Source organism: Carcharhinus amblyrhynchos, chromosome 31, assembly GCF_965287045.1.
Source record: "Carcharhinus amblyrhynchos chromosome 31, sCarAmb.v2.hapA, whole genome shotgun sequence".
NCBI lineage: Eukaryota > Metazoa > Chordata > Chondrichthyes > Carcharhiniformes > Carcharhinidae > Carcharhinus > Carcharhinus amblyrhynchos.
Window position 1 is genome coordinate 5358313 of NC_137354.1, and position 23095 is coordinate 5381407.

Genomic DNA, 23095 nt, shown 5'->3' on the forward strand with positions numbered 1-23095 from the left:
TTAAGAGAGCTACTCATCATTTTGACAGATACTGTTTGTGCCAAAAGAGAAAGGTGGACCTATCCAAAATTATAACTAATCTTTCTTACTCAGATGTGAAATGACATCCAGCATTATGTATTTCATTTCTGTGTTACTGTTATGATTCTCTTTAAGTTGTAAACCTTATGTATCATGAACATTTTTGCCCTACATTTTCTAACAACGGTGGCCAGCTCCTGTGGGTATCTTTAATGAGTAGATTTACTAATTAAATCATTTTGAGATTTCCGATTTGACAATTCTGTCCCCTCGTGTCACAGAACTGGTTCCTGTTGAGGCAAGGCTAGACAGACTGGGCTTCTTTCCACTGGCATTTACAAGAGTGAGGAGTGACTTCATTGAAGTATAAGATCATGAACACAATGTGGACGTTTCCTCTTGTGAGTGAGTCCAGAATGAAGAAAGGCACAGTTTAAGTATTAGGGATTGCCCTTATAAGACAGAGAGGAGGCAAGCTTTTTTTCTCCCTGAGCTTCCTATGACTTTGGAATCCTGTGCCTCAGAGAGCAGGATCATTGGGTATTTTTAAGGTGCAGATTGAAAGGAGAATCAAAGGTTATCAGAGGCAGATGGGAATCCCGCCATCTCAAACACAATGCGTTTTTCTTCAAATAAACACCCAGCATTTATCAAAACTGGCAACAAGAATGTGGAAATTGAGGTGGAGCCAGGCTCAGATGGCCAACTGCTCTTATTTTGCATTTAACTACCCGTCCCCCTTTGCAACACTCTCTCCCCTCTGTTACAGTAAGAAGTCTCACAACACCAGGTTAAAGTTCAACAGGTTTATTTGTAGCAAATGCTACTAGCTTTTGGAACTGTCTGTTCCTTTCTGTGCAGTTCCAAAAGCTAGTGGCGTTTGCTACAAATAAACCTGTTGGACTTTAACCTGGTGTTGTGAGACTTCTTACTGTGTTTATCCCAGTCCAACGCCGGCATCTCCATATCATGACTATCTCTGTTACAGAACAGGCTTGCAACGCTCTGTTCCCCCTCTGTTACAGAGGCGGTTTGCAACGCTCTGTCCCCCTCTATTACAGGACAAGTTCGCAGCGGTCTGTCTTCCTCTGTTGCAGAGGACGTTTAGCGTTTACGTTTCACTGTTTACGTCTAATTATTGTTAGGAATTTGCATGATTAATGTTGGTGATATGTGCCGTACTGTGGGAGTCTCCTTGTCAGGTACGGACAGAGGTGCGGTCCACAGACTGCACGATGTTAGATTTCCAGCGGCAGGTGATTGCAATCTGCCATTAAATCCCAGTTTGTGTTTATTGTGATCGGGCAGTTGTGAATCTAATCAGATCTATGTGTCTGTTTGACAACATTGGACACTGTGCGGTTTACAGGCTGGGTGTAAATGTGTGAACTATTGCAAGGGGATGATTGATTGATTGTATGAACCTCCACACACACTTGCCTCTCACACTGATTTCTGCCAAACAACCTCACACTTGCTGTCCTGTGGGGGACTTGGGGGGGAGGGGTTCTGGATTTAAAGTAAGGATGATGGTTGGAACACATTGAATGTGCTTTTTTGCATTATTCCACCCCGTAAAACATTCTGATATTATAACTTTGCATCATTGCAGCTGCTAAATCCCAGCTATCTGTTGCCCTTTACCCCGGCACACGCCTCTGGGGAATGATAGACAGGAGTGTAATCCCGCCTATAGCTTCCAGGCTCCACCTGAGTGACTGATTGACGTGCCCAGAGTCCAATGATTGCAGAGGAAGCCCACCCTGCCCCGCCTCTCCCTGGCATTGATTGGCAGGTAGGGCTGTGGTGCTGTCAGGTAGCTGGCTGGGTTGAATGTGTGTGTGAGAGAGAGAGACTTGCTTGCTTGTTCACCTTGTGTCTGAGCTAAGGGGGGATTGAGTAACTCTGCTGAAGGGAGTACACGCACGTACAGGACAAGATGCAGCAGCGGGTTGCCCCTCACTGAAGCCTGGAGTGCGGGAAGGACAAGACAGCCTTCTTCAACAGGTACATCAGTAGCACCAGTTCCTGCCGTATGCAGCGTAGCCCGGGGCGAGTGCTCGCCAGTATTGTGAGGCAGCGGCTGACAGGTAACGGAATGTATCCATTACAACGGTATCCATTTCATTTCTCTCTCTCACTGAAATAGTTTTGTTGCAACCTGAGCAATCTTGTTAATTTATCAATTATATTTGGTGTATCATTTTTTATTTAAAAAAGTATCCCTTTTAAAAAAATTACATTTTTAAAAACATAATGTACCTTTTTTAAGAAGCTAAACCTTTTACAAATGCATTTTCAAAAAATGTATCCTTAAAATCCCTTTTTAAATAATTTGTACTTTTTTTTTAGAAATTGCATTACTTCAACGTATCAAAAAATTAGACCTTCTTAAAATTGTACACTTTTAAAAAAATTCACCTTAAAAATTACATCTCATTAAAACAAACCCTCTTTAAAGCTTGCACCTTCTGACAAGTTGCGTTTTTTCAAATTTTGTACCCCTTTTAAAAACTGCACCTCTTTGGGGGAAAAAAAACACTTCTTTTAAATATTGCCTTTTTTTAGAAATTGCACCTTTACAAAATTATAATGCTTTTCAAACATTGTACCCTTAAAAATTGTACGTTTTTAAAGAAACGTCTCTTTAGTCAGACTGTGTATATTGGGACGTTTGTAAATATCACGGATTCGCGCGTAATTACTCAGTGAAAGTTTATAATATTCGGTTACCCCCTGTCTTAGTCAATGACTTTAGAGAACGAATGAGCGTTTTTTAAAATGTTGTTCCCCACTCTCTCCCTACACGTGAATAAAGGTGAAATCATTCATTCATTCCCTGGGCGGAGGAAGAGGTCGCACTTTCCTTACTATTCAGACCGAATGGGTATCAGTTTGGGGTGTTAATCCGGAGCCGGGTGCGGGAGAGGCGGGTTACACATCAGGATTGTTCCCTTCAGCAACTGTGTCCATCCCAGCACCCAAACAGTATCACCACTCAACTCCAAAATAGGATGCAAAAACCAGCTGTAGAAATTGGGTAATTATCATGTGATTTAATTCAGGGATCTGGCTGTTGTATTTTTTAAATCTTGAGCGTTATAGCAAGCAAGGAACCTGTCCAGAAAAGCAAAGCAGTTTTTTTTGTTACATTAGTCAAGACACTCCTAACGCTGATGGAATGTTTCAAAGCAGAAAGGAAAACGCAACCTGCAGCATCTTTACACAGCCTCTGGGAATCTGCCAAAACTCAGATTCCCATTCTTGTCCCCTGTCCCGGCGATTCGGGAACATTTGAATTTGCATATGCCAGTTTTTTTTAAAAAAAAGCTGTCTTGTCGAATTTCTCTCTTTATATATCTGAATTATGGATTTCGCAAAGCGGTTGACTAAGCTGTTGGATTTGGGGGAATTGCAATGATTCCAGCGAAGGTATTTAGTGGAGTTATTGTCTGACTTGTCTCAGCAATGTAAAACCCTCTGGGTAGCTCTCGTCAAAACTAATGCAGCCTTGCACGAACTCCCTCGTTAGCGTGTGTGTGTTTGTGTGTTGTGTGTATGTGGAGGTGTTTTATCATCTCATTGTTGTGCTAATCGCCCTTAATAAGATGATTCGCAGGACTGGAGACTCAAAGACATCAAAGGCAGGCTTCAGCAAAGGGTCTCAGCTGCTGGCTGGAGTTCAGAGGATTAGAGAGCAGATGATTCTGGTGGTTATTAAGCCAGGGGATGGATGGTGAGGAGGCCTTAAACAAGTGCTTATTGACACTAATTGAGGTGCTTATTATTGCTGATAAGCCTCTTTAGTTACTGTACAATGTTACAATGTTAATTTGTACCCGGCAGGATGGTGTATCTGCTTTCTAGTCTGTGAACTGAATCTTCCTGTAGGGCTAACAAAAACAGGAAAATACTGGAAAATCTCTGCAGGTCTGACAGTGTCTGTGGTGAGAAAATAGAGCCAACCTTTCGAGTCTGGGTAACCCTTTGTCTGCTCTGGTGCGGGGGGTGGGGGCAGACTTGCTGAGATGTTCCAGCATTTCTTTTGTTGCACATTCCACCATCCGCAGTATTTTGCTTTTGATCTGTGTGTGGGGCTCCTGCCCATTGGTGTCAGCTGTGGATGTTTGCACCCCTCTCCTTTGTGGTTCTGGTCCCACTCTAATGCAGTACTGAGGGAGTGCCACACTGTCAGGGGTGGGGTGGGTTGCCATCTTCTGGATAGCATGTTAGTACAAGGCCCCGGATGCCCTTCAGACCCCACAGTCACTATTTTGAAGAAGTGCAGGAGAGTTATCCTGACTCCCCATCAATATTTAAACCTCACTAACGTCACTTAGAGATGATCTGGTCGTTATCACGTTGCTGTGTGTGCGAGTTTACTGTCACAAACTGGCTGCTGCATTTCCTAAATCGCAACAGTGGTTACACCTAGCTGTAAGCTTTAGGATGTACTCAGGTTGTGAGCAATAGAGAAATGCAAACTCTTCCTTCATAGAATCGGTGCATGCATTTGTGTTCACTTTGGCAGCACATACTAAAATTGGAACGATAGAGGAGGTTAGCGTGGCCCCTGTGCAAGGATGACATGCAAATTTGTCAAGCATTCCATATTTTTATAGTTGGCACAGTAGTTAACACTGCTGCCTTACAGTGCCAGGGACCCAGGTTCGATTCCAGTTCGGGTAATTGTCGGTGTGGAGTTTGCACATTCTCCCTGTGTCTGTGTGCATTTCCTTCGGGTGCTCCAGTTTCTTCCCACAGTCCAGAGATGTGCAGCTTAGGTGGATTGGCCAAGCTAAGTTGTCTCTTGGTGCCCCAAGATGTGCAGGTTAGGGAAATTAGTGGGGCTACAGGGATAGATCTTGATCGGTGAATTAGTGCAGACCCGAAGAGCCACCATCTGTACTGTAGCGATTCTATGATTTGGGAAGGTAGGTCCATTCTCGTCCCAATAATGTCGAGGCTTCAGTCCTAGCAAGAATGTCTTTGTAATATGCAGGGAGTTTGGGTGCAGTTGACATCAGCTTCAGTCTGTAAAGTCGCACTGTCCCTCCTGCTTAAGTTATATACTCTGTACAGTGATATTTTGTGATGTGAGGTGACACTGTCTAGGGGCATCTTGCCATACTCTTCCAGAGTCCAGTCAACACCAGCCGACAATTATTAAATAACTTTTGCAATGCTGCATTGGAAGTTGTGCTGTCATTTCATTTTACAGCGGGGATTATCCTGCTGTCTGGTATGTTGTAATCACACCCATGGTTTTAAATAGTTTTGAAGGAGGTACAATTGGACACACTGCAGCAACAATGTATTTAGTTGCACAAATGAGTTTAATTAAGCATTTGCCGTGATCTCTTTATTTCAGAGTAAGAACAAACACTAAGCATAATTTTTAACCATGTCAACTGGATGGGGTGGCACAGTGGTTAGCACTGCTGCCTCTCAGCGCCAGAGATGTGGTTTGATTCCCGGCTTGGGTCACTGTCTGTGTGGAGTCTGCACATTCTCCCGTATCTGCTTGGGTTTCCTGTAGGTGCTCCGGTTTCCCCTCTTGGTCCAAAGGTGTGCGGGTTAGGTGGATTGGCCATGCTTAATTGACCCTTATTGTCAGGGGGACTAGTTAGAGTAAATGCATAGGGTTATGGGAATGGAGCAGACCCAGTGGGTCAAATGGCCTCATTCTGCACTGTAGGAATCTGTCTGTGTCTATTTGCACTCCAATTTAACTCTTCACCCACACATGGTTTCGGCAAACTCTGATCCAGTCGAGATTTGCCTTAGTTGATTTATTGCCGATTGTTTCTTGTATGATGCTGGGCAGAAGGAGGCCATTTAGCCCATCACGACTGTGCCTGCTTTCTGCAAGCATCACCCATTAAATCCGCAGAGATGATCAAAGTAATTAATAGACTTAAAACAGTAGCTGGGGACACCTTCAAGTCACTGGGCAACTAATGCAATTGAGACTGAGTGGCAAAAAAGCAAGTGATATCAGCCTTAAAGTGAAATTGCTGTCTGTAACCCTCTATTTTTGATGTGGAATGGGAGCCCCATTCAGTTCTAAGGCTTGTGCTTTATTTGAAAACTGGATTTGCTACACAATGATCTTCTGTCACATTTGCTACTATGAAATGACTTGAGAAGCAAGGTAGCATTCCCTGCTCCGATCAGGTGCTGTAACAAGTCCAATAAATAGTTTATGAGGATGTTAAACTGAGGTGCTCTCTGCACTGTAAATGATCCCATTGCCAGGGAGATCTCCTGGTGTTTTGTATCCCTCGACAGACATCAGCAACACAGTATCCCTGGCCGTTTATTGTGCTGCTGTTTGTGAGAGTTTGCTATTTATACATCAGCTGCCATGTCTCCCTTGATTACAACAAAATATGGTGGAATTCTGTGCTGCCTGAAGTGTTTGATGTTCTGAAGTGACAAAAGGTGCTGGTGTAAATATAAGTTATTTCTTCCTACCGTGTGAAACTCTTTGAAAGCATTGCTGAATTCCTTCCCTCCTCACTGCAGTTGTCAATTAATGTATCTGTCTGTTTTTTCTAAGTCAGTTATCCCTGTCACTTTGCCAGTTTGGTTTGAATAATAGCGAGGAAGGCCTATATGGTAACACAACGCTGCTTGCTGTCTGTTTCGGGCTGTTGTGAAGTGTTTGCAGAGGAGGTGTAAGAAAGGCAGGAGTTGTTCAGAAACTGGCTGTTTTTCCTTCCTTCCTTCCTTCCTTCCTTCCCGGTGGATTGATGTGAGCTATTACAGCTGTTGCTGATTGATCGCTGTACAGGCTGGGCAATGCACTGGGGAAAGTTTATTATTGAATAAAATTCAGTCTTGCCTCGGAGAAAATGCTACGAATGACCAGGCTGAATCACTTGGCATGCAGGCTTAAAGTACTCTGGGAAAATTAAACTCACTCCAGCTGGTCTGTACCCTCTTGCATTTTTAAGTTGTTTAACCATATCAGGTTATGCATGACAGACAGAGATGCGGGGTGAGGTTTATTGAGAGTTGCAGAAGATCTTAGAGATGTGGAATGATGTTGGCTGGTCAGTGTGCTTTTTGGACTCAGGTCCGCTCTGGAAAGAGTGGACTGAAAAATTGCTTGGAACCTAAGACACAGTCTTCCTTCCTCAGTGGCACAGTGGTTAGCACTGCTGCCTCAGGAACCCGGGTTCAATTCCAGCTTTGGGTGACTCTCTGTGCGGAGTTTGCATGTTCTCCCCATGTCTGTGTGGGTTTCCTCCCACAGTCCAAAGGTTAGGTTGGTTGGTAATGCTAAATTGTCCCTGAAGTGTCAGGGAAGTTGGCAAGGTAAATACATGAGGTTGCGGGGATAGAACCTGGATGTTGTTGGTACAGGCTAGATGGGCTGAATGGCCTCATGCACTGTTGGGATTCTATGATTCTCGAATAAGGATGGTAGGACACCCAATAACTCCTAAATTGGCTGTTGGCAGCAAGTTCAGGTTCCCTCCTGATTTAAGTCTCTTTTCTCAGCTCCTCCCCCGCCCCCACTTTTCTGACCCAATATGTCTGTCCTCTGTCAGATACTGGCCCCCAGTGAGCTGGATGGAAATGAGGCACCTTCTGTTTGGAGAACTTTCTATTACCATGCATGGATACGCAACCTCTGTGCATAAAATAAACAGGAATCTGCATTAATTATATTTTGATGGAATGGTACACTTTATAATCTTTGGAACTTAATATTCAGATTTTACCAAATCACCCCTTGGTCTCAGTCAGGCTAATTAAATTGATTTAATTTTAGCAGGAAATTAATCTGAAAATGTTTGCTCTGACCTTATCTGAAATGCGTGGGGACACATGCTGGAGAGACAGGTTTCAGTGTCGAAGGGAGGCAGCCAGCAGAAGACTTTGATTCTTAACCACGTGCCTGTTTTATTTTCAGATTGCTATTTGCTCTTTCTGTTAGTGGGGAACAGCACCTGTCAGACAGGAAGAGAGACTGCGGGGGTGGGGGGCTGGCTGAGTTGTCCTGGTGGTGGGTGTCTCAGTGCTTCGACACTTTGCTTCTGTCACCTGGCTTTGTGAACTTGTGTGTCGAGTGTGAAACTTCAGTGAGATGGTTGGTTCAATTGGATGTCAGCGAAAATGTAACCTAAAAACAGGATGTGCTGAATACACTCAGCAAGTCTGACAGCAACTGTGGCGAGAGAGAGAGACAGAACAAATGTCTTTGAGTGAAATATGACTCTTAAGAACTGTAACTTGAGTCGTATTCATCATGTTTGTTAGTAGTGGCTTTGCTGTCTCACCGTGTTAGGAAACCGGGTTTGATTCCAACCTTGGGTAACTGTGTAGAATTTGCACATTTTTTAAAATTCATTCGTAGGATTAGTGTGTGGCTGGCTGGCCAGCATTTATTGTTCATCCCCAATAACCCTTGTACTGAATGGCTTGCTAGGCCATTTCAGAGGGCAGCTGATAGTCAACCACATTGTTGTGGCTCTGGAGTCGCATGTAGGCCAGACCAGGTGAGGACAGCAAATTTCCTTCCCTAAAGGACATTAGTGAACCCGATGGGTTTTTCTGACAATGGTTTCATAGTCATCAGTAGATTCTCAATTCCAGCTTTTTCTTTTATTGAATTCAAATTCCGCCAACTGCCATGGCAGGATTTAAACCCAGGTCCCTAGAACATTAGTTGAGATTTTGGATTAATACTCTAGTGATAATGTCACTAGACCATTCTCCCCGTGTCTGTGTGGGTTTCCTCCGGGTGCTCAGGTTTCCTCCCCAGCTTCAAAGATGTGTAGGTCAGGTGGATTGGCCATGCTAAAATTGCCCTTTAATGTCCCAGGATGTGAAAGTTAGGGGTGATTAGTGGGGTAAATACATGGGCTTATGGGGATAGGGCCTGGGTAAAATAACAAACAAAGGTAGGTCAGTGCAGATTTGATGGGCCAAATGGCTCCCTTCTGCACTGCAGGGATTCTAAGATTCGAACTTTTTCTTTAACCGCTTCTTAGTGTTGGCTGTTCTGAGAGAGATGCTTGTGCTGGGGGATGGAGCGGTGTGCCCATGTCAACCTGGTCTCTGGATCAACCATTTTCAGATTAGTTATCAACAGACTTGAGTTTCTCGGGCAGTTTGTAGTGGGCCTTTTATCCTCTTGCATCAGGAGTTGGGGTTCTGTGATTTGGGAACTGTTCCTGTGACATAAGCAGGAAGACCCTGGGAACATGTCAGTGGTGGCAGAGGATGTTGGGGGAGGCGAGTATTTACAGGGGCTCCCTGAGCAAATGTCACTTTGTCATTTGGGTTTGAGTGATAGAAGGGACCCACGCAGCACAGAAGGGACTTGAACTGTTCTGTTTAATTTACACTGTGGAAAGTGACACTTGCCCAATTGTAAATTGGCAGCGAGCTGCTGGCTGAGAAACAGTAAAAGGGGCCTGGACAATCTGACAGATTTCCCGAGAGAGCAAGACAGTAGAATCCCAGTGATACTGAATTGGAAGGCTAAGCATTGCTGGGGCAGCTCCTGTCTCTCTTGTCAGAATGCTTGTTTCACACCGAGTAATCTTGGGGACATCACAAGCCATACACTACCAGACTGCTGTCTCTGTGGGATGTGGTGACTCACTTAAAAGTTCAAATAAAAAGTCTGATAGAATTGTTATCGGTGGATAGCTAGGTGGGGTAGGAAAGAAGATGAGGAATGTTTTCTCTAAAGAAAATGTTTTTTCTCCTGCGTGCCTTGCAGCATTTGAAACCAGTGAGTAGATAGATGAATGGTAGAGAGGTTAACGGTGAGAATGCGGAACTCATTGCCATATGAAGTCATTGAGGATGAATTCCAAAGCTGTACTTTAAGGGAAAGCTCTAAGCACAGGAGGGTGAATGGAATAGATGGTTTGCTTTTACGGGATGAACAGGAAGAGGTTTGTGGAACACCGTTACCAGCGATAACGAGTTGGACTGTATGAGCTGCTTCTGTGCTGTATGTTGGCCTTCATTGTGAGAGGTTTTGCGTACAGGAGCAGGGATGTGTTTGTTGCAGTTATACAGGGCCACACCTATAACGTGCAGTTTTGATCTCCTTTTGAGGAAGGATGTTCTTGCTCTCGAGGGAGTGCAGCGAAGCTTTACCAGGCTGATTGTGGGGATGGCAGGGTTAATGTATGTGGAGAGATTGACTAGGTTAGGATTGTTTTCGCTGGAGTTCAGATGAAAGGGGGTGGGATTTCATTGAGACTTAAAACTCTGACAGGACTAGACAGAATTGATGCAGGAAGGATGTTCCCGATTTGGGGGTGTCTAAAATCCGGGGTCACAGTCTGAAGATTCAGGGTTGACCATTTAGGACGGAGGTGAGAAGACATTTCTTCACCCAAAGCGTGCTGAGCCTGTGGAATTCATTACCACAGGAAGTAGTTGATGCCAAAAAATTGAATGCATTCAAGAGACAGCTGTTACAGCACTTGGGGCAAATGGGATCAGAGGTTATGGTGGGGGGAAGTGACTATTGAATTGGATGATCAGCCATGATCGTGATGAATGGCAGAGCAGGCTTGAAGGGCCAAATGGCCTCTCCCAATCTTCTATGTTTCTTTGTATGATCTCTAACTTTCCTCACCCATACTGCTGTGTCCAGTTTTACAAGATGTCATGGAACCCATGGTTGCCATGCTTGTTAGCTTTTTTTTGAGACAGACCCTTACTGAAAACAGGAGGAAACTGGACAAGGGAAAGCAGAGGGAAAACTGGCCCCCTCAGTTTGTAAGGAAATAGGAACTGCAACTGAGGCTTAGAAACTGAAACATCTGGGCAGACTGAAGCTGGTGGAGGTGTCTCGGAGCCATTGATGCTCATTAATAGCAGTTGGAGTTCAGGCTAAGGAAGATGAGTCCACGCTCTGAAGTCGAGAGTAAGTTGCTGCGGCTCTTTCTGTCACTTGAAGATATAGGTGGACCTATACCATTCAGAGTGGAGGAGTTTCTGCAGACGTGTCAGTTTTGTTGAAGAACGTGCCCATGGAATTTGCATTCATTGCATGCTTCTTTCAGAGGGGATCAGATGATGTCTGAGAAGAGGAGGAGCTGAAATCCTTCATGTGGAAGTTGGTTTTGCAGAGGTTTGCATCCAAATTTGAGCAATCTGTCTTGGTTGTATTTATAATGTATATTTGATTGTAATTTCCCAATAAACTCTGGCTTAATTTCTGTTGATTCTGCACGTTAGTGTATTGGAGTTTATTTAATAATATTTAGTTGTTGCTTTGTTTGATTATTACAAAAATTCTTCTGTTTTATATCATGAAGGAGGAGACAGTGGTGTTAACACTGCTGCCTCAGAGCCCAAGACCTGAGTTTGATTCCTAGCTTGGGCCACTATCTGCAAAGGTTTCCTCCCGCAGTCCAAGAGACGTGCTGGTTAGGTGCATTGGGCGTGCTAAATTCTCCCTCAGTGTGCCCGAACAGGTGGCGGTGAGGGGATTTTCACAGTAACTTCATTGCAGCTTTAATGTAAGCCTACTTGTGACCCTAATAAATATACTTGTGGCTTCATTATTTTTGTAAATAACTGGCATTTTCTATTCATAAAATGCTACCAAGATGGTAATGAAGAACAGAATGTAGTTGTTTGTTGGTGTATTTTCTGTTGGCTGGAAGATGCTGGATTGAACTGGATTTAATCTACGTTGTAAATGGTTTCTTGGCCTGGATTTTACATTGAGAATAATGCTGAGGCTGTGTGCTCACAGTTATTAAGGGATAAATCAGACAGCAATGTCTAACACCATGTACTGCTAAATGTGGAAATCTGCACTTTATTTAAGTTGCCCCTGTCTCCCTGTAGGCTACACTGTAATGATACCACTTGCAAGGAGGTTAATTTAAGGTATTTGCCCAACTCAATCCAGCTCAGTCCTCCTTCATCTCCCAGCCAACAGAAAATAAACATGAAACAGCTACATTTGTTTTTTAATGGCCTTTAATTACTGACTAAACAGAAAAATGCATAGCTTAGTGCATAAATGTTAAACAGTGTAATAGGCTGTACTTATTGGCTGATGAATCTCCTCCTAATACTGGAAGTGTAACTTTACAAGTGTGGAGTTTCATTCCTTCCGATATTAATTGGTGTTGGAGAGCGCACGTGAGAGAGCTCTCTTTATCTACATAAAGCAAAATAATCTACAGCCCATGTCTGGGCTCAGCTTTGGAAGAATTCACAATGGGGAACAAAGAAATGGATGAGGAACTAAATTCATACTTTGCTTTCTTCACGAAAGAAGACTGCATAATGTATCAAAAGTTCTGAGAAACATAAGTTTTAGTGAGGAGCTGAAGGAACCTGGAGAAATGATTTTGGGGCAATTACTGTTATTCAAGGTGGATAAATCTCCAGGGCCCAATAATCTTCATCCTAGGGTACTTGAGGAAATTGCCCAAGAAATATTAATCCATTGGCAATTTTCCAAAACTCTTTGCACTTTGAAATGGTTCCTGCAGATTGGAGGGTAAGCCCATTATTCAAACAGGGATTATGGCACAGTGAGCCTAATGGTGGTAGGGAAGTTGCTGGAGTCCATTATCAAGGATTTTATAACACAGCATTTGGAAAGCAGGTGGAATGATTAAACTATATCAGCTTGGATTTATGAAAAGAAAGTTATTCTTGACGAATCTACTGGAATTCTTTCAGGATGTATCTAGGAGCTGACCAGGGAGAACCGGTGGATGTGGTTTATTTAGACTTTCAGAGGGCTTTCAACAAGGTTTCACATAGCAGATTACAAAGTGAAGTCAAAGCACATGGGATTGTGGATAGTGTCTTGAGATGGATAGAAAGTTGGTTGGCAGACAGGCAGCACAGTTGAAATAAATTGACAGGCAGTGACTAGTGGGGTTACCACAGGGATCTACGGTGGGACCCCAGCTGTTTGCATATAAATTTGCAGATGATAAGCAGTTGGGTGGGAGGGTGAGCTGTGAGGAGGTTGCAGAGATGCTTGTGTGGTTTGGATAGGCTGAGTGGGCATTTGGGCAGACACAGTATAATGTGGATAAGTGTGAATGTATCCCCTTTGGTAAAAATAGGAAGCAAGATTAGTATTTGTGTGGATACTCAGCGGGACCTTGGTGTCTTGTGCATCAGTCACTGAAAGTAAATGCGCAGGTACACAGGCAGTAAAGAAGGCAAATGGTATGTTGGCCTTCATAGCGAGAGGATTTGAGGATAGGGATGTTTTGCTGCAAACGTACAGGGCATAAATGGGGTCACACCTGGAGTACTATGCGGTTTTGATGTCCTTATCTGAGGAAGAATATTCTTTCTATTGAATGAGTGCAGCGAAGGATTATCAGGCTGATTCCTGGGATGGCAGGACTGTATACAAGGAGATCTTAGGTCAGTTAGGCTTGTATTTATTGGAATTTAGAGTAAGAAGGAATCTCGTAGAAATTTATAAAATTCTAACAGGGTTAAACAGGGTAGATTTGGAAAGAATGTTCTGATGGTGCGAGTCCATGACTAGGGGTCATAGTTTGAGGATAAGGTGTAAATCCTTTACGATCGAGGTGAGGAGAAATTTCTTCACCCAGAAGGTAGTGAACGTGTGGAATTTACTCCCACAAAGTAGTTGAGGCCAAAATGTTGTGCGATTTCAAGGAGAAACTAGATTTAGCTCTTGGAGTTGGAGATATGGGGGGGGGGGGAGGAAATCAGGATAATGAATTTGATCAGCCATGATCAAAGTGAATGGTGGAGCAGGCTCGGAGGGCTGAATGGCCTACTCCTCCTAGTTTCTATTTGTTTCTGTGTCTCTGATTTACTGGTCTGTCAGTATTTGTCAGTCTGGTTCAGTGTTTGCTGTGAACTGCCCATGCTGCAGATCCTGTCTGGAAAACACTGCACTGGATCCAAGACTCGGTGACAAGGTTAATGAAGAAAATCTCAGCAGCTCTGGACAATATAGTGAACAGCAAGCGCTGCCTGTGTAAATCCAGGCTGTAGTGCTGGTCAAAATTGACATTGCTAGTTCCCATTTCAATGGTGAAACAAATGACTATGATTTTAAAGAACATTTGATTTAGTTAAACGTGCACAGTTCAATGAGCATTACAAGCTGTTAAATGCAGATTAAAATAAATAAGTGCTTGCTTCTGGCAAATGAGCCCATAGTTGGTTGCCAGAAATTTACTTTGCTCCCCACTTATGGTTTAGTGGAACAATTCTACATATCAGGAGCTGAAGAGGAAATATAAGGGTAAGTGTGATTTTATTCTGTTGGGGCACAGTGGAGTAGAGTGTAATAGAGAGCTCCAGACACAGTGGTTAGCGCTGCTGTCTCACAGCACCAGGGACCCAGGTTCGATTCCCGGTTGGGTCACTATCTGTGTGGAGTCTGCACGTTCTTTCCCTGTGTCTGCCTCCAGGTTTCCTCCGGATGCTCCATTTCCTCCCACAGTCTGAAAGATGTGCTGGTTAGAGTGCACTGGCCGTGCTAAATTCTCCCCCAGTGTACCTGAACAGGCACTGGAGCGTGGTGACCTAGGTAATTTCCACACTAACTTCATTAGCGTTAATATAAGCCTACTTCTGACAATAAATAAACTTTAAAAAAAACCTTTGGAAATATAGTGGGGTCTATTGCACGTTCAAAATAAATTTCCTATGACTTTGGGTCGAGTACTAATTGAGTGCAATCTGAGTCTCAAGGTTGTAGATTCACGTTTTGCTACAAGGTTTAGGTGCCTAATGTTGGCTGATACTTTGCAATGCTGAGAGAGTGCTGTGTTGTCAGAGGTGCTGTTTTTAGGATATGTTGAACTGACAGCCTGTCTTGCCCTCTGGTGCTGTTGGAAGAAAAGGAACACGTCCCTCAGAACTCTGGCGAACCGTTTTAGTCGAGTAATTCATCTTGTTGCTAATCAGGGGTCTCTGCTCTGCGCAAAGCGTTTATCTATAAAAGGTCAGTGTTTCAATTTCAAAACCAGCAGGTGTGTTGAGTGCTTGTATAAAGCTGGTTTTGTTCCTTCTAATTGTCCAGGTCTAATTTCAGTGTCAGTGTAAGTGAGGGGATTTGACCTGTTTTGTATGAGCGTTACCTTGTTCTAACAGCATGTCTGTGCATGAAAGCTTGCAAATTTTGCTGCTGTAAAAGGTCAGGTGACTTTATCAAAACAGTGGCCATTTGGAGGGGAAAAAAGATGAAACAATGACAGCAAATCTCAGCAGGTCTGCCAACATCAGTGGAGAGAGGATGGAACTAATGTTTCAAGTTAGGATGACCCTTCGTCAGTGCTCTCTTCTCTCTGCACAGATGCTGTCAGACCTGAGATTTTCCAGCATTTTCTGGTTTTATTTGATTCCAGCATCCATAGTTTTCTTTATATATGAAAGAGACTGGTTATATCACAGCTTGGTATGGTTCCTGCTCTGTCCAAGACCGCATGAAACTACAAAGGGCTGGGAACGATGCCCAATCCATCACTCAAACCAGCCTCCCACCCATTCACTGTCTACCCTTCCCACTGCCTTAAAAGCAAGATCAAGGACCCCACGTACCCCAGACATTCTCTCTTCCACCTTCTTTCATTGGGGAAAAAGATACAAAAGTCTGAGGTTATGTACCAACTCACTCGAACAGTTTCTTCCCAGCTGCCATCAGACTTTTGAATGGACCTACCTCGCACTAAGTTGATCTTCCTCTACACCCGAGCTATGACTGTAACACTACATTTCTGCACCCTCTCCTTTCCTTCTCTATGAATGGTATGCTTTGTCTGTATAGCACGTTTGAAACGATATGTTTTAGTATACAGGGAAAAATATGACAATAGATCAAAGATGAGCCGTTTTATTCTATAATATTGCTAATGCTTTTGTGATATGAATGTGTTTATTTTAAACACTTACATTAATACAACAAATTTGTTACTTATTCTTTGGGATGTGTGTTGCTGACAAGGCCTCAATTTGTTACCCATCCCTAATTGCCCTTTTGTGGCTCACTCAGCCATTTGAGGGCAGTTAAGAATCAGCCACAATGTCTGAAGTTGCATGTAGGCTAGACCAGGCAGATTTCCTTCCCTAAAGGGACATTAGTGAACCAGGTGGGTTCCTCAATTGCTAATACTTGCTGAAGCTAGCTTTATAATTCCAGATTCACTAACTGAGTTTAAATACAGCGAGCTGTCACGGTGGGATTGGAACTCGTGGCCTGAGCATTAGCCTGGGTCTCTGGATTACTAGTAGTGATGTTGCTGTGATATCACTCACTGTCTCCCTTTTGATAGTCTTGAGTGATAACTGTGTAGTTTTTCAGATGAATATTTTGCGTGGTCATTTTCTTTATCATTTGACCAAATATTAATTTTGTTTTTCTCTCTCCCCCAGGACATCGAGCTCCTACACTCTGAAATGAAGGTGAATACTTGGAGTTGCACCTTTGAGCTGTTACTTTTTCTGCAGTCTCTATCCCTGGGTAAGTATCATCAGAGAGCACTTGGGGGAAAAAAATCTTTTGAAGATGTATGTGGCTGTAAGCGTAATCGCTGAGTCAATCCTTAATGGATAAACGAGGTGAAAACGTTTAAGTTTTTGTTGCGTTTATGTTGGATAAGTCAAAGCAATAATTGGCAAATGAAAAGCAGTGCATGTGTGGTACACACTGTCATCAGAGTTTTGGGCAGTTGGCTGGTTAGTGATGCAGAGCGATGCCAATAGCATGGGTTCAATTCCCATGCCAGCTGAGATTATTCATGAAGATCCCGCCTTCTCAACCCTTGGGGTATGCTGACCCTCCGGTTAAATCGGCACCAGTCAGCACTCTCCCTCAAAGGGGAGTATGGTCTCTGGTCACCTGGGCTCTACGGCGACTTTGTCTTTCATTTGAGCACAAATTATAGGCTGATGTGCCAGTGTTATGCTGAGGGAGCACTGCACTGACAGACATGTTGTCTCTCTCTGATGGAATGTTAAACCAAGACCCCTCTGTGGTCATGAGATCCCAGTGCACTTTGTCCCAGGCAGCTAGAGGGGGAATTCTCTTAATTGCCTTGGCTAATGTTTATTAGCGTCTGTAAAACAGATGATTGCATTGCCTGTGGGATCTTGCACACAATAGCTTGGTGCTTTGTCTGCACGGCAACTTCAGATGTGTTTCATTGACCTTGGGACATCCAGACAGCCATTGTAAAAAGTACAGGTCATTTTTCATTGCATGTCACATTATCTCTGAAGCCATGTAACAGCCTACTAAGGTGCTCGTATGGTGTGACTGTCTTTGGTTCCTCTTTCAGAAACACTGCAAGAGTTCACCAGAGTTCAACAGCGTGCTGTAGCACAGTGTGCGTCCTGTGGGACTGCAAGATTTGACATAGGAATTACGTGTTTCCCCTTGAGGTTTAATTAGCTATTTAGCATTCTAAAATTCCAACTTGGAATTCTGTGTTGTAGATGAACTCATTTTGGGGGCGGGGGGAGAAGTGCAGAAGAGGGAGGGAGATGCGGAAAAGTGATGCCTGTTCAACCTATTTTGAAAATTACTCGTTGGCTGTAAATTGGGAGAGGGGAGTCTGCAGCAGGACCTGGGTGTCCTTGTGCACCAGTCACTGAAGGTAAGCATGCAGGCGGTAAAGAAGGCAAATGGTACGTTGGCCTTCATTGAGAGAAGTTTTGAGTACAGGAGCTGGGATGTGTTGTTGTAATTATACAGGGACCTTGGTGAGGCCACACCTAGAGTATTGTGGGCAGTTTTGGTCTCCTTTTCTGAGGAAGGATGTTCTTGCTCTCAAGGGGATGCAGCGAAGGTTTATCAGGCTGATTCCAGGGATGGTGGGACTGATGTAGGAGAGGTTAGGATTGTTTTTGCTGAAATTCAGACGAATGGGGGGGGGGATGATCTCAGAGAGACTTAGAAAATTCTAACAGGGCTAGACCGAGTAGATGCAGGAAGGATGTTCCCAATGGCGGGGGAGTCCAGGACCAGGGGTCACAGTCTGAGGTTTCTGGGTAGACCATTTAGGATGGAGCTGAGGAGACATTTCTTCACCCAAGGAGTGGTGAGCCTGTGGAATTCATTAGCATAGGAAGTAATTGATGCCAAAACATTGAATGTATTCAAGAGGCGGCTGGATATAGCACTTGAGTGAATGGCACCAAAGGTTATGGGGAGAAAGCAGGATTAGGCTATTGTGTTGGACGATCAGCCATGATCGTGATGAATGGGCGGAGCAGGCTCGAAGGGCCAAATGGCCGCCTCCTGCTCCATCTTCTATGTTTAAGATCATTTCCTGAATTGAGTTTGGTTTGAAGGGTTGCTTCTGTCCAGCTCTGAATAAAGATGGTTTATACTTCATTAACATTGCCATGGCCTGTCTATTCACCGAACTGGTTGTTGCCCAGAAACTGTTGTTGTGATGTTATGCAAGAGAGATGCTTCTGTGGTTCTGGTTGGTTCCCAAGTGCAGGTTCTAAGATGGGATCCATTGGGATCTTGTGATTATGTATTCAAAGACAAGTTGTATTTAGGTTCGGATTGGTCAAGGTTTTGGCAGGTGGTTGATCTCTTGCTCTGCAGTTCAACGAAAAGGACTCTCACCTGGAGTGGTGGTGTAGCGATAATATCACTGGATTAGTAATCCAGAGGCCCAAGCTGATGTTCTGAGGAAGTGGGGTCCAATCCCACCGCAGCAGTTGGTGGGATTAATTCAATTAATAAATCTAGAATGTAAAACAAATATTGCTAATGAGGCCCATGAAATTACTGTAATTGTTTTTAAAAAAAAAACCCATCTGGTTCACTAATGGCCTTTAGGGAAGGAAATCTGGCCTACATGTGACTCCAGGCCCACAGCAATGTGGTTGAATCTTGGTCTGTCAGGTCTGCTCTGCCATTCAATGAGATCATGATTGATCTGATTTGATCTCAACGCCCACTTTCTTGCCTTACTTCCATAACCCCCTTCCCTTCTGATTTTAAAATTCTGTCCGTCTCAGCCTTGAACATATATAACGACCCATGAGATGAGCAACAAATAGTGAGGCCCACGTTCTTTGAAAGAATATTAAAGAAATAAGCATGATAGGAAGAGGACACTGATCCCATTGGTAGAACTATCCAGTTTAGACCCACTTCTCTTTTCACTCCCTTGGTTGGAAAATGTTCTCCCTTTTGTGTTTTATCTAATTGGATAAAACAAAGTCCAAAGATGTGCAGGCTAGGTTGATTGGCCATTCTAAATTGCCCTTAGTGTCCCGGGATGCACAGGGTAGAGGGATTAGTGGGTAAATATGTAGGGATATGCGGGTCGGGCCTGGGTGGGATTGTGGTTGGTACAGACTTGATGGGCCAAATGGCCTCTCTCTGCACTGTAGGATTCTACGATTTCTATGCTGATTCTTTTTGGGATGTCACACATCTGCTCCTGTCGTTTTCCCATTCAGGTATTGCATTCCAAATCTCAAACTTGCTGTGTGTTTCGTTTAAAAAAAAATCTGCTTGCATCATACTGGTTGCTTTGCCAATCCCCTTAATACAGTGTTTCTGCTCACCGACCCTCTTGCCACCGCAAACACTTTTTTCCCCTTGTTTCCACTGGTGGGTGGAACTAGAGCTAGGAGGCATGGCCTCAAAATAAGGGGAGCAAAGTTAGGATTGAGTTGAGGAGGAACTTCTTCGCCCAAAGGCGAGTTCCCTGCCCAGTGAAGCAGTTAAGGCTACCTCATTGACTGCTTGTAAGGAAGGATAGATTTTTGAGCTGTAAAGGAATTAAGGGTTATGCTGAGCGGGCGAGTAAGTGGAGCTGAGTCCATGAAAAGATCAGCCATGATTTTATTAAATGGCGGAGCAGGATCGAGGGGCCAGATGGCCTACTCCTGCTCCTAGTTCTTATGTTCTTATTCACTCTGTCAGCACCCTCTATCATTTGCATGCATCTATCCAGTCTCCCCTTAACTGCCTTTGCTCTTAGGCAAACCTCCAGCTTAATCCAGGAGAAGAACAGTGCTGTTAAATTGGCAATTGGGATTTGGATGACCTTTTTTGTCCGGAAAATGCTATTTGAGGACAAAGCTCCAAGGTTAAAGTTTGCATTTTGGTGTGTTCTGACACACAATTCCTTTCTCAGAGAGTGGGAACTAAGTATTTGATCCTCAGATTTTTGTCCTCTATCTCCCATGATTTGATCAAGGGAGGGACAAAATCGCTATCTAGTAGTGAGTGGATCTCTCTCAAGTTTATTTGTTAGTGTCACAAGTCAGTTTACATTAACACTGCAATGAAGTTACTGTGAAAATCCCCTAGATGCCACACTCCAGTGCCTGTTCGGGTACACTGAGGGAGAATTTAGCGCGGCCAATGCACCAAACCAGCACGTCTTTCGGACTGTGGGAGGAAACTGGAGCATCTGGAGGAAACCCTCGCAGACACAGGGAGAACATGCAGACTCTGCACAGATAGTGACCCAAGTTGGGTCCGTGGCACTGAGGCAGCAGTGCTAACCACTGTGCGTTCTGGAAGTCTCACGGGAAAGTTCACTAAAAATGAACGGATATAGCTAGGTTTTTTAAACAGTTGATTTAGGTCAATGATCTTTCTGTACTCCCCACATTGCTGCGTTAGTCAGTGTACACTTTAAAACTCTTGTCACTACTTTCCACCCTGTTTGCTGTTAAAGAGATTAAGGGCTGATGTATGATTGCTTGTAGTATCATCAGTATTCAATCAAGTGAAAAGCAGTTTAATTATGGAGCCCACTAGTTCAGTGAACTGAGCTACATTGAGCGACAGGGGTCAAAAGTTATTTTCTGGGTTAGTGGGCTGGGAGTAGTTTATCAGAGAAGCTATAGGCTGCCTATGGTAATATCAGAATCTGGACAATAAATTTTTTTTGAGACTGGTGTTAACTTATTTTATTACTGTCTGTATCTCTAATTTTGCTTCAGTTTTCAATGATGGAACTGTGCTTTATCCTGTCATCTTGTGTTGATTTAGGTTCCTCTTGCTCACAGGTTATTTCAATTTAAAAAAAAACAATTCTGCCAAATCATAGGATCCCTACAGTGCAGAAGGAGGCCATTTGGCCCATCAAGCCTGCACTGACAGCAATCCCACACAGGCCCTATTTCCCCCGTAACCCCATGTATTTACCTGCTAATCCCTCTAATCTACACATCCCAGGACACCAAGGGACAATGTAGGGTAATGGGGATAGGGCCTGGGTGGGATTGTGGTTGATGCAAATTTGATGTACTGAATGGTGGCCTCCTGCATTGTAGGGGTTTTATGATTCCACAGAATGTACCAAGATGTTCTGATGATCTGTTTTTCTGATGTTGGTTTAGTGATCAGGGACCCAGGTTCAATTCTGGGCTTGGGTCACTGTCTGTGTGGAGTTTGCACGTTCTCCCTGTGTCTGAGTGGGTTTCCTCCAGGTCCTCCAGTTTCCTCCCACAGTCCGAAAGGTATGCAGGTTGGGTAGATTGGCCATGCAAAATTGCCCTTGGTGTCCAAAGATGTGTAAATTAGATGCATTACCCACAATAAATGTGTGGGGTTATGGGGATAGGATGGAGGTAGTGGTCCTAAGTAAGTTATTCATTTGGACAGTTGGTGCAGACCTGAAGGGCTAAATGGCCTCCTTCAGCACTGTAGGGATTCTGTGCTGTTTCTTTGGTTTTACAAGTGCGCTTTCCTGTTTGTTATTTTTACTTGGCTTAACTAGTTGACCCTTCCCCTTTGAGCCACCTAAAAGGGTTAGACTAGAAATGAGTTGGTTCCAGAAGGATTGCCAACCTCTTCTAATTGTAAGAAATGAAACCAATAGAGTTGGAGACCAGGCTGCTTGATCAGAGCTGATAGAAACTGTGCTCACTCAACATGACCTATTGAAAAAGCACTCCTCCTGCTGCTGGAATTCACACTTTGTCCTGATTTTTAATTTTGTTTTTTTTTCACAGGGCTATCGTACAATCGACTGCCTTATTTCTTGAACTACTACTTTGATCAATATATTTTAATATACGAAAATGCCTCTGTTGGTGAGTACTGATGTTTTTTAAATCCTATTTTGCTTGGATTTGTTTCACAGTTGGATTGTGAACTATATTACGACACTTGTCTGGGTGTAGTTGTTTAAAGGAACATTGATGCTTGAGGGTTTGGCCTTCAGACCTTCAAACCCGTTCCAAGTGGTTCAGGTGATTTGATGGCAATTACTGTTGAGCGGAACCCTTCAACTTGACATCACTCAAGATAAATGTGTGGATAAATTCTTCTTTTACTGTTGGCAGCTGGGGGCACACAATGCTGTATTTTCCACTTAAGTGTTGCCGGCGAGACCAGATCTTGCGTATTCTGCAAAATTTGACTGAGATATACATCAGTGTATGGAGACAAAGGGGTAGATGGCAAAAGTTTCATAAACAGCAAATGGATGATTCTTTTTCAACCATTTGGGAAATATACACCATGTAATTTTTATGTAAGATTTTCTTGTTTCAAAATACATTATTTAAGAGTTCACTAAGTTCACAAAGTCATGTCACCGGCAAGCCACAGATTAATGCAAATATCGTAGGCTCGAGGACTCTCAACTGTACTTCAGAATTATCTTGAATTGACTCAGATTAATTTGATGTGTGTATGGAAAACAAGTCTAACGATTGCAACTCAATACCTACAGACAGAATCAATTAAGGATGGGCAATAAATGCTTGCCTAACCCACACTTGTATCCTGAGAATGAATAACAAAAAGAAACGTAGACTTGGTCACGGAAAATCTGCAGCTTATTTCCTAAACTGGCTACAAGGGATGAAAATGTTAAGGTTTGAGAGTTCTTGTGAACTGTGTGCCTTTGTCAACACAGTCTCTCAACACCAGGTTAAAGTCCAACAGCTTTATTTGGAATCTACAGCTTTTGGAACACTGCATATGTTTATTCCTGAATAATTCTATATTGTAATTCTGGGGAGAGTCTTTCTTTTAAAAACAAAGGGGCTCTTAATGAAACGAGTGCTGGAAAATCTCTGCGGGTCTGACAACACCTGTATCTAGTCTGGCAGACCCTTCGTCCGAGCTGAA

At 43.5% G+C, this 23095-nt stretch overlaps 1 protein-coding gene and 1 pseudogene across 1 annotated transcript in view; both read left to right on the forward strand.

Moving 5' to 3' along the window:
* Window positions 1–23095, forward strand: part of cdh23 (cadherin-related 23) — a 767458-nt gene that overhangs the window by 9673 nt on the left and 734690 nt on the right. Inside the window, exons 2-3 of the mRNA XM_080215942.1 lie at window positions 16405–16492; window positions 21970–22050. Coding sequence (XP_080072068.1) covers window positions 16429–16492; window positions 21970–22050 — 145 coding nt within the window. The 5' untranslated portion in view covers window positions 16405–16428. The remainder of the gene's footprint in view (window positions 1–16404; window positions 16493–21969; window positions 22051–23095) is intronic.
* Window positions 4539–4639, forward strand: LOC145360607 (U6 spliceosomal RNA; annotated as a pseudogene).